General features: G+C 45.9%; 1 protein-coding gene across 2 annotated transcripts in view; it reads left to right on the top strand.

Annotated features, from left to right (window-relative positions):
* The first annotated feature begins 749 nt into the window (after positions 1–749).
* The window catches only part of LOC139263503 (calmin-like), a 98,690-nt gene continuing 86,551 nt past the window's right edge, over positions 750–12,888 (top strand). Inside the window, exon 1 of one of the 2 annotated variants that reach the window (XM_070879684.1) lies at positions 750–884. In XM_070879684.1, the coding sequence (XP_070735785.1) occupies positions 803–884 (82 nt within the window). In that variant the 5' untranslated portion in view covers positions 750–802. The remainder of the gene's footprint in view (positions 885–12,888) is intronic. The other variant, XM_070879685.1, reaches the window with a different exon arrangement.

The raw sequence follows: 12,888 nt of genomic DNA, 5'->3' as shown, positions 1-12,888 counted from the left end.
TTGTGACTGTAATTGTTGAGTATGTCTGTAGGGTCAGTATAGTGTACAGTATGTGTGTTTGGAGGCTCTAATTGTGACTGTGTTTGTTCTGTGTAGAGTGTGGTGTATCTGTTCATTGTGTGTACAGTATCTGTTGTGTGTTTAAGGGTGTACCTGTCATTCTATATGGTATATCTGTGCGTGCTTGAGCGTGTGTCATAAGAACATAAGAATTAGGAGCAGGAGTAGGCCATATGGCCTCTCGCATCTGCTCTGCCATTCAATAAGATCATGGCTGATATTTGACCTCAACTCCACTTTCCCATCCTAAAGTCTATCCATCTCAGCCTTGAATATACTCAACGATTGAGCATCCACAGCCCTTTGGAGTCGAGAATTCCAAAGATTTACCACCCTCTGAGTGAAGAAATTCCTCATCTCAGATGGAAATGGCCGACCCCTTATCCTGAGACTATGCCGCCCCTCCTGTGTGTGTGTCTAGTGGGTGTACAATATCTGTGTTTGAGGGTGTGTCTGTCACTCTCTGTGGTGTATTTTTGAGGGTGTGTCTGTTTAGAGGGTGTGGTATAGCTATGTTCTTGCCCTAGTAAATATTAACCAGGTGTTGCTGTGGGGTGAAAGGGGGCGGGCAAACCCCTATCGTCACCAGGAAGCCGTCCCAACCTATCCCATGAGTGAGTCTTAGATCCCTCCCTCTCCCCGCCCAGTACTGATCCCTTGAGTCCTTCCTCTGCTCTATTCCCCGCAGATTGAAAGGACGCTGTGATTTCGCGGTCGTGAGTTCGGGGCTCTCTCTCTCTCTATGGCAGGACACGAATGGGACTGGTTTCAACGAGAGGAGCTGATCGGTCACATCAGCGACATCAGAGTGCAAAATCTCCAGGGTAAGAGAACCTGTTGTAACTGTTGAGACGTTCGCGCTGCGGAGCCCAGCCAGCCCGAGCAGGGACGGAAAGTTTGCCCAAAAAACTTCTCTCTCTCTCTCTCTTTCTGGAAGAAACCATCGTCACTGACTCGGGAGTGAACTCTGCTCACAACGCGGGTTATTTAACATTCTTACCAGGCAGAGGCAGTTTAGAAATGAACGCTCTCCATTGTTTTCAGCCAAGGCTCTTTGCAAATGATCGCTACTGGTGATTTAAGAGTCACGCAACATTTTTAAATATATTGTGGGAATCGTTACAAGTCGTGGGCGAACTTTTTCCAGGAATTGATAGGGTCAAATTCCATTCAAGTGACAGCAGATTTACATCATTCCACTTTTCGTCAAACATTTTGGTGTGTGTGTCTGTGTCTGTGTCTGTCTGTCTCTGTGCCTCTGGTCGGTTGGCACAGATGATGTCTGTCTCTCTCTCTCTCTCTCTCACTACCTCATTTTGACTCCCTGACGAGGACAGGATTGAAACCCTGCCATATCGCTCGCTCTGACTGACTCACCTTAGGGTTTCAAAGAGGTGCAAACATTCCACAGGTCGTTCTGTTCCAGACTACAAGGTCGCAAGAGTAATAATTATGTAAAATAAAGCTGTTGCCTGACCTCAAAACAGTGACCAGTATATACTACATTTGCTGGTGCTTATTCTGGGACCTGCTGCACAGGAACAGGGGTGGCCATTCAGCCTCTGTCCCTCACTCGGTGTCTCTTAGAATCATAGAAATTTACAGCATGGAAGGAGGCAATTTCGGCCCATCGTGTCCGCGCTGGCCGACCAAGAGCTATCCAGCCTAATCCCACTTTCCAGCTTGTGGTCTGCAACCTGTAGTTTACGGTACTTTAAGTGCACATCCAAGTATCTTTTAAATGTGGTGAGGGTTTCTGCCTCTACTACCCTTTCAGGCAGTGAGTTCCAGACCCCCACCACCCTCTGGGTGAAGGAATTTTCCCTTGTATCTCCTATAAACCTCTCCCCAATTACTTTAAATCTATGCCCCCTGGTTGTGACCCCTCTACCAAGGGAAACGGGTCTGTCCTATCCACTCTATCCAGGCCCCTCATAATTTTATACACCTCAATCAGGTCTCCCCTCAGCCTCCTCTGTTCCAAAGAAATCAGACCCAGCATCTCCAATATTTCCTCCTAGCCAAAATTCTCCAGTCCAGGCAACATTCTTGTAAACCCCTCTGCACCCTCTCCAGTGCAATCACATTTTTCCTGTAATGTGGTGACCAGAACTGCACACAGTACTCTAGCTGCGGCCTAACCAGTTTTTTATACAGTTCAAACATAACCTCCTCGCTCTTGTATTCCATGCCTCGACTCATAAAAGATTCCATATACTGCCTTCACCACCTTATCTACCTGGCCTGCTACCTTCAGGGATCTGTGGACCTGCACTCCAAGGTCCCTTTGTTCCTCTACACTTTTCAGTGTCGTACCATTTAATGTGTATTCCTTTGCCTTGTTAGACTTCCCCAAACGTATTACCTCACACTTACCTGGATTGAATTCCATTTGCCACTATTCTGCCCACCTGACCAGTTCATTGATATCTTCCTGCAGTCCGCAGCTTTCTTCATTATCAACCACACAGCCTATTCTGCAAACCTTTTAATCATCCCCCCCAAAATTTAAGTCCAAGTCATTGATATAAACCACAAAAAGCAAGGGACCCAGCACTTTGCCCTGCGGAACCCCACTGGAACTATATAGTCCCAGTCATAAAAATACCCATCAAAGCTTTGCTAAAATCCATATCCACTACATCATACGCACTGCACTGCTGCCATCGACCCTCCTGGTTCTCTTCTTGCAAAATTCAATCAAGTTAGTCAGACACTACCTTCCCCTGACAAATCCATGCTGACTGTCCTTGATTAATCCATGTCTTTCCAAATGAAGATTTATCCTGTTCCTCAGGATTTTTTCCAATCATTTTCTCACCACTGAGGTTAGGCTGACTGGCCTGTAATTACTTGGTCTATCCCTTTCTCTCCTTTTAGAAAGGTTCAACATTAGCAGTCCTCTGGCACTACCCCTGTAGCTAGAGAGGATTGGAAAATGATGGTCAGAGCCTCTGTTATTTCCTCTTGCTTCTCTTAACAGCCTGGGATGCATTTCATCTGGGCCTGGGGATTTATCCACTTTCAAAGCTGCTGAGCCCCTTAATACTTCCCCTCTCATTATGGTTATCTCATCTAGTATTTCACACACCTCCTCCCTCATTGCAAAGTCTGCGTCGCCCCTCTCGTTTGTGAAAATGGATGCAAAGTATTCATTAAGAATCCTACCCACGTCTTCTGCCTCCACACAGAGATTTCCTTTATGGTCTCTAATAAGCCCCACTCTTTCTCTAGTTATCCCTTTGGTCTTAATGCATTTTCAAAACAACTTTGGATTTTCCCTGATTTTACTTGCCAACATTCTTTCATGCTCTCTCTTTGCTTTCCTGATATCTTTTTTAATTGCACGTCTTATAATCCCCTCGAGTCTCTGCAGTATTGAATTCGCTGAATCTGTCATAAGACTCCTTTTCTTTCTTTCTTTTGCCCTGTATGCTCCTTGACATCCAGGGGGCTCTCGATTTGTTCGCCCCATCCTTTTTTTGTAAGCGAACATACTTGCCCTGTACGCTCAGGATCTCCTCCTTGAATGACTCCCACTGCTCTGACACTGATTTACCATCAAGTAGCCTTTTCCAGTCCACTTTGGCCAAATCCCATCTCAGCTCAGAAAAATTGGCTTTACCCCAATTGAGAACTTTTATTCCTGGTCCGTTTGTCCTTTCCCATAACTACCCAAAATCTTACTGAATTATGATCACTAGCACCAAAATGCTCTCCCACTGATGCCCCTTCCACCTGCCCCTCTTCATTTCCAAATCATCATCATATCATAGGCAGTCCCTTGGAATTGAGGAAGACTTGCTTCCACTCTAAAAGTGAGTTCTTAGGTGGCTATACAGTCGAATGCGAGAATTAGTCAGTCACAGGTGGGACAGACAATGGTTGAAGGAAAGGGTGGAAGGGGAGCCTGGTTTGCCGCACGCTCCTTCCGCTGTCTGCGCTTGATTTCTGCATGCTCTTGGCGATGAAACTCGAGGTGCTCAGCACCCTCCCGGATGCTCTTCCTCCATTTTGGGCGGTCTTGGGCCAGGGATTCCCAGGTGCCAGTGGGGATGTTGCCCTTTATCAAGGAGGCTTTGAGGGTGCCCTTGCAACGTTTCCTCTGCCCACCTGAGGATCGCTTGCCGTGTAGGAGTTCCGAGTAGAGTACTTGCATAGGGACTCTCCTGTCGGGCATGCAGACGATGTGGCCCGTCCAACGGAGCTGGTTGAGCGTGGTCAGTGCTTCGATGCTGGGGATGTTGGCCTGAGCGAGAACACTGACGTTGGTGCATCTGTCCTCCCAGTGGATTTGCAGGATCTTGCAGAGGCAGCGCTGGTGGTACTTCTCCAGCACTTTGAGACGTCTGCTGTATATGGTCCACATCTCTGAGCCATACAGGAGGGCGGGTATCACTACTGCCCTGTCGACCATAAACTTGGTGCCAGATTTGAGGTCTTGGTCCTCATATACTCTCTTCCTCTGGAAACTGAAGGCTGCGCTGGCGCACTGGAGGCGGTGTCCAAGTCCAGAACCGACCCTTCCCTTGTTGGGCTTGTTACATACTGGCTAAAGAAGTTCTCCTGACTGCATTTTAGGAATACCACACTCTCTGTACCATTCATACTATCTTTTTCCCCAGTTAATATTAGGGTAGTTGAAATCTGCCACTATTACAGCTCTATAGTTTTTGCACTTCACAGCAATTTGCCCGCATATTTGTTCTTGTATCTTCCTCTGACTGCTTAGGAGTCGATAGTACACTCCCAGTAGTGTGATCGCCTCGTTTTTGTTCTTCAGTTCAACCCATATGGCCTCGTTTGATGATTCCTCTAACATATCATCCCTTCTTACAGCTGTAATTGTTTCTTCAATCAATACTGTGACCCCCTCCCCCTCTTTTTTTTAACCCCCCCCCCCCCTCTATCCTATCTGAAAACCCTGTAACCAGGAATGTTGAGCTGCCATACCTGCCCTTCTTTCAACAATGTCTCAGTAATAGCTATTACTCTCACGTCTCTCTTCCCCCTCACTCTCTTTTCTCCCTCTCCCTTCCTCGCTGTGTGTGTCTCTGTGTGTGGAAGCACACACTCATCTCTCCATCATACACTTCTTTCTCTTCTATTAATACTACTATGGTCAGTGGTGTTTTAACTTTCCTCTCATGTTCCTTCCAAGCTCCAAATACTCCATTCTGCACAACTTTCCTCCTCCCCTGTGTTCAGGTTAAGACTCATCACACCATTTTACATAAGAAGCAGGAGTAGGCCATTTGACCTATCAACCCATCAATATCATGGCTGAGCTGATCTTGGCCTCAACTTCACTTCCCTCCTGCTCCCCATAACCCTCGACTCCCTTATCATTCAAAAATCTGACTATCTCCACCTTAAATATATTCAATGACCCAGCTTCCATAGCTCTCTGAGGTAGAGAATTCCAAAGATTCGCGACCCTCTGAGAGAAGAAATTCCTCCTCATTTCCGTTTTAAATGGCCGACCCTTTATTCTGATACTATACTCCCTAGTTCTAGATTTCCCCAAAAGGGGAAACATCTTCTCTGCATCTACCCTGTCAAGCCCCCTCAGAATCTTGTACGTTTCAATAGGATCACCTCTAATTTTTCTAAACTCCAATGAGTATAGGCCCAACCTGCTAAACCTTTCTTAAGTCAATCCCTTCATCTCAGGAATTAACCTAGTGAACCTTCTCTGAACTGCCTCCAATGCAAGTATATCCCTCCTTTATAAATAAGGACACCAAAACTATAAGCAATTATCCAGGTGTGGCCTCGCCAATACCCTGTACAGTTGTAGCAGGAGTTATATACTTTTATACTCTACCCCACTTGCAATAAAGGCTAACATTCCATTTGCCTTCCTAATTACCTGCTGTACCTGTATGCTAACTTTTTGTGTTTCATGTACACGGACCCCCAAATCCCTCTGTACATTTTGTAATCTCTCCTCATTTAAATTATAATTTGCTTTTTTCTTTTTCTTACCAAAGTGGATAACCTCACATTTTCCCATATTATACTCCATCTGCCATATTTTTGCCCACTCACTTAACCTGTTTATATCCCTTTGTAGATTTTTTGCTTCATCCTCTCAACTTGCTTTCCCACCTATCTTTGTATTGTCAGCAAACTTGGCTACATTACACACGGTCCCTTCATCCAAGTCATTAATATAGATTGTAAATAGTTGAGGCCCCAGCACTGATCCCTGCGGCACCCCACTAGTTACTGTTTGCCAATCTGAAAATGACCCATTTATCCCGATTCTCTGTTTTCTGTTAGTTAGCCAATCCTCTATCCATGCTAATAAATTATCCCCAACCTTGTGGGTTCTTATCTTGTGCAATAACCTTTTGTGTGGCACCTTATCAAATGCCTTCTGGAAATCCAAATACACAGTATCTACTGGTTTCCCTTTATCCACCCTGCTTGTTACATCCTCAAAAAACGGCAACAAATTTGTCAAACATGATTTCCCTTTCATAAAACCATGCTGACTCTGCTTGACTGTATTATGATTTTCTAAATGTCTTGCTACTTTCCTTAATAATGGACTCCAGCATTTTCCCAATGACAGATGTTAGGCTAACTGGTCTATAATTTCCTGCTTTCTGTTTCCCTCCTTTCTTAAATAGGGGTGTTACATTTGCAGTTTTCCAGTCCACTGGGACCTCTCTAGAATCCAGGGAATTTTGGTAGGTTACAACCAATGCATCCACTGTCTCTGCAGCCACTTCTTTTAAGACGTAGGATGCAGGCCATCAGGTCCAGTGGACTTGTCCTCCATTAGTCCCATCAGTTTGCCTAGTAGTTTTTCTCTAGTCCCAGTAACCCCTTGATTATCAATTTTTGGGATGCTTTTAGTGTCTTCTACCGTGAAGACCGATACAAATTATTAGTTCAGTCTCTGCCATTTCCCTGATCCCATTATTAATTCTCCAGTCTCATCCTCTAAGGGAACCAACGTTTGCTTTCGCTACTCTTTTCCTTTTTATATACCTGTAGAAGCTCTTGCTGTCTGTCTTTATATTTCTTGCTAGTCTACTCTCATAAATTATCTTCTCGCTCTTTATTATTTTTTTAGTCATCATTTGCTGGTTTCTAAAAATTTCCCAATCCTCTGGCCTTCCACTATTCTTTGCAATATTGTATGCCTTTGTTTTCAATTTGATACCATCCTTTACTTCCTTAGATCTTCTAGTCTAACTCATTCTATCCCGGGACCTAAAACTGTGGAAATTCTTATTTCCTTCAGTCTTCCTTGTTTCTAGTCTAACCTTGGCGACGCTGCTCCTGATTTCCATTGCCTTCTCCCCTATTCTTTCCAAACTTGTGGTGTCTTGCATTATGGGCCATGGTAGTAATGATAAGGCTGCAACAGAGAGATGGAGTAGATGTGAGGAAGAGAGAGAGGGATCTTTTATCAAGCAAGGTTTTCTTTGTAACCTATCATGGCGCAGAGAAAGGTGCATAAAGTGCCTCTCTGGGTATGACAGCAGCCTTCAAGTCATGCACAGGCTTGAGTTTTATAGGGTTGTTGAGGAAAACACACGAATTTGGAATGTAATAGTAAACTGAAGTTCTTGGGAGACTGCTTTACCAGAGGAGATGTGGTTGTTCCATGATGTCAAAGAAAATAGCTCAAGAATAGGGATCGATGAAGACGGACTAAGGATGGGGCAATAAAGGTTAGATGAGGGAGCTGTGTCTTTAAAGAAACCATGTTTTCAATACCTGGTTGAAGGGTACGGAAGCGATCAAGGTGATGCAATTCAGCCATTGCGTTGTGGGAGGAATGAAGGTTGCTTCCACTGAGGGAATGTGTGCTGAAGAGAGCTGGTGAATGTAGAGTGGATTCACCAGTGAGGAAGCAGTCACTGGAAAAATAAGGAAAAGAGTGGGAGCAAGGACAGAGCCCTAGACAATCCCAGAGTTAATGGGGAAATGAGTTAAAAGATGAGCAGAGGCAGGGCAATTTTGGAAGAAATGGACGGCCATGAACATAGTGTTGGTGGGAGGGCAAGATGGTGTTAACGTGTTTAGAAATGTAAGGTTGCCAGGTTCTGTTTTCCAAGGTTACACTGGCATCCAATTCAAATGGAGATGTGTGCCAGTGATTTTTTTTTCCCCCAATCTGCCCTGGCAGCAAAATGGAAATTATGTCATCTGCATTTTTGGTGGTGCAGTATGAGTGGGCAGTCCTGTGAACTGCAGCAGGATCACTAGCCTCTCAAAATGAACCCTGGAAGTTGCTCCAGGCATAGAAAGTCATTGTGCTTGCTCCTAAAAGACAAGTCACATTGTCCACAGTCGAATGCACTCTCCAGCAAAGGATAATCCAGTGAAGGATGGTTAACTCTAGTGTTCATAGTTCTGTGTTAAAAGGTCAGGACTCGAAGCAGTCACGTTGTGGGAGAGACGCCAGAGGCTGGAGCAGCTTAACGGCTGGTATTCTTGGGTTGCCAGAAAATATTGTGTATTTACTGCATTTCCTTGTACCTGCTGCATAGAAAGAAAGACTTGAATTTATATAGCGTATTTCACGGCCACCGGACGTTTCAAAGCGCTTTAATGTAGGAAACGTGGCAGCCAATTTACACACAGCAAGCTCCTATAAACAGCAATGTGATAATGACCAGATGATCTGTTTTTGTTATGTTAATTGAGGGATAAATATTGGCCAGGACACTGGAGATAACTTCCCTGCTCTTCTTTGAAATAGTGCCATGGGATCTTTTACATCCACTTGAGAGAGCAGACGGGGCCTCGGTTTAACGTTTCATCCGAAAGATATCACCTCCGACAATGCAGCGCTCCCTCAGCACTGGACTGGAGTGTCAGCCTAGACTTTTGTGCTCAAATCCTGGAGTGGGAGGCGAGAGTGCTACCCACTGAACCACAGCTGAAACTGCAAACAAGAGTAGGCCATTCAGCCCCTTGAGCCTGTTCTGCCTCCTTCCAAATTCCTGGCAGGAACTGTCTCCACTGGTATCATTTATTAGCTGCTTCTGTTTCTTTCCTCCTCTCTCTCACTCACTCACTCACTCACTCACTCACTCACTCACCAAGGCCAGTGCTGCTTGTAACTTCCCTCACTTCTTCCTTCCCTTGTTCTTGAGGGTGTTGGTAAAGAACCTGCTGCTCTATGGGTTCGGCTGGTTTATTTATAGATACACAGGAGTGAGTTACAGGCTGAAATATAATCGAGGGGTTCGGGTGGTTTGAATGTGTTCTTTGAATGTGATACAAGGGTTTAATTCAGCAATTGGTAGAGTGAAAGAGACCGTCTGATCTCCCAGCACTCAAGGCTGTGTGAAAGAAGCTGAATATTCATAGATGACCTGGAAGAGGGGACAGAGTGTAGTGTAACAAAATTTGCAGATGACACAAAGATTAGTGGGAAAGCGGGTTGTGTAGAGGACACAGAGAGGCTGCAAAGAGATTTAGCTAGGTTAAGCGAATGGGCTAAGGTTTGGCAGATGGAATACAATGTCGGAAAATGTGTGAGGTCATCCACCTTGGGGGAAAAAAACAGTAAAAGGGAATATTATTTGAATGGGGAGAAATTGCAACATGCTGAGGTGCAGAGGAACCTGGGGGTCCTTATGCATGAATCCCAAAAAGTTAGTTTGCAGGTGCAGCAGGTAATCAGGAAGGCGAATGGAATGTTGGCCTTCATTGCGAGAGGGATGGAGTACAAAAGCAGGGAGGTCCTGCTGCAACTGCATAGGGTATTGGTGAGGCTGCACCTGGAGTACTGCGTGCAGTTTTGGTCACCTTACTTAAGGAAGGATATACTGGCTTTGGAGGGGGTACAGAGATAATTCACTAGGCTGATTCCGGAGATGAGGGGGTTACCTTATGATGATAGACTGGGTCTTTACTCGTTGGTGTTCAGAAGGATGAGGGGTGATCTTATAGAAACATTTAAAATAATGAAAGGGATAGACAAGATAGAGGCAGAGAAGTTGTTTCCACTGGTCGGGGAGACTAGAACTAGGGGGCACAGCCTCAAAATACGGGGGAGCCAATTTAAAACCGAGTTGAGAAGGAATTTCTTCTCCCAGAGGGTTGTGAATCTGTGGAATTCTCTGCCCATGGAAGCAGTTGAGGCTAGCTCATTGAATGTATTCAAGTCACAGATCGATTTTTAACCAATAAGGGAATTAAGGGTTACGGGGAGCGGGCGGGTAAGTGGAGCTGAGTCCACGGCCAGATCAGCCATGATCTTGTTGAATGGCGGAGCAGGCTCGAGGGGCTAGATGGCCTACTCCTGTTCCTAATTCTTATGTTCTTATGCGAGGGAAGGATTGTGTGACTTAACTTCTGTTAAAGGTCCGAGTGCAGATTCCTGTGATAACTCGGTGACAATAAGCAGGGAGGCCCTGGGTTTAATCTGCAACCAGTGCTCAGTTCGTTGATCCCAGGTGTTGTGGCAATGGGGAAGGGCACAATTGGTCTTGTGCATACCCATAAAGAAAGGGAAAATCAACCAAGGCTTCTGTTTTAGATCACTATCCAGTGACTACCCTCTGGAAAGTGCGTATGTCAGTGTTGGGTCCGAATAGTGCCGGGTTCAGTTGTGATGCCTGCCAACTTTCACTGGGCTCTCACACAAAAAATAGCCATTTGGGTGAGTTACTGGAAGTAAGAATGAATGCCTTCGGTGGAGAATGGGACAAAATTGGAGGAGCAAAAGGTGTACAAGGTTATTGGATCTGATTGAAAATTCTGACGTTAGAGACTTGGACCTGTTTGTCAAGACAGCCACCCACAATCCCTCTGGTGGCACTAAATGTTGGCTTTAAGAGGGGGGGAAATAAAAGGTCTGTTTTACCAAAACCTCTGAGTGTTGGATGCTCTTTTTTATTTATAATTCATTCTTGGGATGTGGACGTCACTGCCAAGGCTGCCATTTATTGCCCATTCCTAGTTGCCCTGGTGGTGGTAGGATTTCTAACTGGTTTGCTGGGCATTTTCAGAGAGCAGTTAAGAGTCAATCATGTTGGTGTGGGGACTGGAGTCATATGTGGGCCAGACCGGGTAAGGACAACAGGTTTCCATTCCTAAAGGGCATTAGTGAACCAGTTGGGCTTTTAACGACAATCCGACAGCTTCATGGTCACTTTTATTGAGACCAGCCTTTTATTTCCAGATTTTTTTTAAACTCTATTCAAATTCTGAAAGTACCCATGGTAGGATTTAAACTCATGGGCTGAGAAATTCCGTTGCACGTAATATCGCAAGGCGGGAATATTTGCGGCAGATGCGGTAGTCCTGCCCTGCTCTCAAAGTTGGGGTCACCGTCCCCGAGAGGAAGTGGAGTGCAAAGAAACGCGCTCCACTGCCTCTCTGGCGCGCTAACAGGGCAGACTGGTCAGGAATAGGACACAGCGCTACACACTGGGCCGCTTAGTGCTGCCATGTAGGAGGGGCTCTCCCCTTCATTAAAGGGGAGGGCCCAAGCTGTCAACTCTGGGGTCCTTCCTGGACCACCAGCGGAGTGCCGGGCTGCCAGATCGTGGCACGGACCCTGCGTTCAAAGCAGCAATGGGCCACGACAAGTAAGTTGGCACATTTTTTTATTGACCCACCTTCCCTTTAACTTGCACCCTGCGAGCTTCCAGCCTCCCCATTCATGTCCCCTGGAGGTGCCGCTGTCATCGCGTGGTGCAGCTTCAGGGTCTTGGGCCAATCTTTGTTCCGGGACGAAAATTAGGTTCTGCGCACGGTGATGACATTGTCATCGCCGGCACAGCGGAGCGGGACGCTACTGGTTACCACCAGCGCTAAACTCCTGCGGAATTTAGTGGGAATTGTCAGCGGCGCCATGCCCAAGCGAAAAGTCGTTAGCGCCCCCACCCACCCCCCCGGAGTGCTAACTGGAGGCACAAACGACCCCAATTTCTCCCCCATGTTCTCTGAATTATTAGTCCAGGCCTCTGGATGATAAACCAATAACATAACCACTACTCAAAGTACCCCCACATTAATGGTCATTACCTTACTTCATCGATTCATTCATAGGCAGTCCCTCGAAACGAGGATGACCTGCTTCCACGGCAAAAAAAAGGATGAGTTCATAGGTGTTTCGAATGAAGGACCCGAACTACATCCTCAAGGGTGGAAGATGCCTGTGCGTGGATTTTTTTAATGTGGGGTGGCCGTTGCACACCAGCCACCACACGGGCTTGACAGAGCGAGGTCTTGGTCCAGTGGCAAGGATTACTCAAGACGACTGGAGACCTGCTCTGCTGCACGGACCTAGTGCGCACACATATCAGTGTTTCCCTACGTTACAACAGTGACTACACTTCAAAAGTACTTCATTGGCTGTAAAGCACTTTAGGACGTCTTGAGGTTGTGAAAAGTGCTGCAGACATCCAAACAATTTCTCCCCTCCAGAAAAACAATGTCATTCTCCTTGTTTATTCATCATTGCCCCCAATATGCGCACAGCATGGAAATAGTGGAAGGTTCAGACACCAAACCACATACCGCCCGCCACTCCTTCGTGAACCAACATGTCATTCAAACACATACCATTACAGAATGCATATGGATGGGGAGGCGGGGGAGGAGAAGATCAAATTGAGCACTCTTTTTAGGAGCCTGTGATTGGTCATGGCTCCTGGAGTGTACCACCCATTGAAGTTTAAACCTTTGACTCCAGCGAAGCAGTGAGAGATTCCTCCACCCCATAGGTCTTTTGTAAATTGTATTTTCTTTTGAAAACTAACTGGGTTGCTTCGACCAACGTGTGCTGCTACTTTAAAGTTTAATCTCTGTTTTGAATCTAAGTGGCTCATCTGCAAATTAGACAGG

This window comes from Pristiophorus japonicus, chromosome 4 (assembly GCF_044704955.1).
Source record: "Pristiophorus japonicus isolate sPriJap1 chromosome 4, sPriJap1.hap1, whole genome shotgun sequence".
NCBI lineage: Eukaryota > Metazoa > Chordata > Chondrichthyes > Pristiophoridae > Pristiophorus > Pristiophorus japonicus.
The sequence above is the reverse complement of the archived record's forward strand: the minus strand, read 5'-3'. Positions and strand labels throughout refer to the sequence as shown.